The 1,852-nt window shown below is 56.0% G+C and overlaps 1 protein-coding gene across 1 annotated transcript; it reads left to right on the top strand.

Moving 5' to 3' along the window:
* The first annotated feature begins 214 nt into the window (after nt 1–214).
* LOC106819550 (heparan sulfate glucosamine 3-O-sulfotransferase 3B1-like) lies at nt 215–1,846 on the top strand. The gene has a single exon (XM_014824164.1). The coding sequence runs from the start codon at nt 219–221 to the stop codon at nt 837–839; it is 621 nt and encodes a 206-aa protein (XP_014679650.1). The 5' UTR covers nt 215–218; the 3' UTR covers nt 840–1,846.
* Nucleotides 1,847–1,852: the final 6 nt, after the last annotated feature.

The raw sequence follows: 1,852 nt of genomic DNA, 5'->3' as shown, positions 1-1,852 counted from the left end.
TATTATCCGCTCTTGATATATATATATATCAGGAGCTAATAATGACAAGGGGTCATTATCACAATTTGTCATTATTAGCTCCTGATATATATTTTTTTTCTCTCACTCTCTCTCTCTATATATAATATATATCCATCTCCCTCACTCTATACATCTCGTTCTCGCTGACGTCATCTCACCAGCGCGTTCTCTTGTTTCTCTCTCCCCGCAGGAGGCAGATGCCGCCGACGCTCGACGGACAGCTGACGATCGAGAAGACGCCATCTTACTTCATCACGCGCGAGGCGCCGCGCCGCATCGCCGCCATGTCGCGCGACGTCAAGCTGATGATCGTCGTCCGCGACCCGGTGACCCGCGCCATCTCGGACTACACGCAGACGGCGAGTAAGCGGCGGTCCGTCGCTCCGCAGCGGCCCTTCGAGTCGATGGCGTTCACGAACCGCACGACGGGCCTCGTCGACACGTCGTGGAGCGCGATCAAGATCGGCGTCTACGCGAAGCACCTCGAGCGCTGGTTGAGACACTTCCCGCTGTCTCGAGTGTGCCTCATCAGCGGCGAGAAGCTCATCGCCGACCCGGCCGCCGAGATGCGACGCGTGCAGGACTTCCTCGGTCTCAAGCGGGTCATCAGCGAGAAGCATTTCTACTTCAACGAGACGAAGGGGTTCCCGTGCCTCATGAAGGCGGAGCGCAGCGGCAGTCCGCACTGCTTGGGGAAGACGAAGGGACGCACGCACCCGCGCATCGACCCGCAGGCGGTCGCGCGGCTCCGCGACTTCTACCGGCCGTTCAACATGAAGTTCTACCAGATGACCGGCATCAACTTCGGCTGGCCGTGACCCCGCCGTGACCCCGCCGTGACCTCGCCGTGACCCCGCCGGTGCTGCGCCCTGTCGTGATGATGCGGTCGTCGGTGTTCGACGCACCGATTAGAACCCTGGCGATGGCGGAGGTTTGCGCTCGTGGCGCCCCCTCCCCAGTCGCCGCCGAGGGAACAAGCGAACGTCGTCGGGCGAACGAATTATCCGCAGGGGAGATGCGCTACCTCCGATGGGACGGAGCGCCCTCTGTTGACTGAGGCACGTCTCTAGTGGCGCCCTCTGTGATGTATGTGGTGCCCCCTGCCGATGTAGACTGAGAATGCGCATAATCCCAAGAGATCCCCCGTCACTCCCTAAACTAGAAATGATCCCTCCCACTCCCTAGCTGGGATAGTTCCTCCTTCCCTAGCTGAGAAAAATCCCTCCTACTCCCTAGCTGGGATAGTTCCTCCTTTCCTAGCTGAGAAAAATCCCTCCTACTCCCTAGCTGGGATAGTTCCTCCTTCCCTAGCTGAGAAAAATCCCTCCTACTCCCTAGCTGGGATAGTTCCTCCTTTCCTAGCTGAGAAAAATCCCTCCTACTCCCTAGCTGGGAGAGTTCCTCCTTCTTCCCTAGTTGGGAGAGTTCTATCTCACTCCCTATCTGGGAAAGATTCCTCTTATCCCTATCTGGGATAGTTCCTCCTACTTCCCTAGCTGGGAGAGTTCTATCTCACTCCCTATCTGGGATAGTTCTATCTCACTCCCCATCTGGGAAAGTTCCTCCTACTCCCTAGCGGGGATAGTTCTATCTCACTCCCTCCCTATCTGGGAAAGATCCCTCCTACTCCCTATCTGGGATAGTTTCTCCTTCTTCCCTAGCTGGGATAGTTCTATCTCACTCCCTATCTGGGAAAGCTCCCTCTCCCTTACCTATCCTGTCTAACCCGCACAAGGCGTCTGCCAGAAAATTCATACTTGCGTTGCGAAGGTAGCAGATCGTAACCCGATTGACTATTGATATATTTATCGCTGAATTTTCTCAGTGTTTG

The sequence above is a fragment of the Priapulus caudatus genome, unplaced genomic scaffold, assembly GCF_000485595.1.
Source record: "Priapulus caudatus unplaced genomic scaffold, Priapulus_caudatus-5.0.1 Scaffold3676, whole genome shotgun sequence".
In the NCBI taxonomy this organism is placed as follows: Eukaryota; Metazoa; Priapulida; class Priapulimorpha; order Priapulimorphida; family Priapulidae; genus Priapulus; species Priapulus caudatus.
Note: the sequence above shows the minus strand (reverse complement) of the source record. Positions and strands in the feature narration are given on the sequence as shown.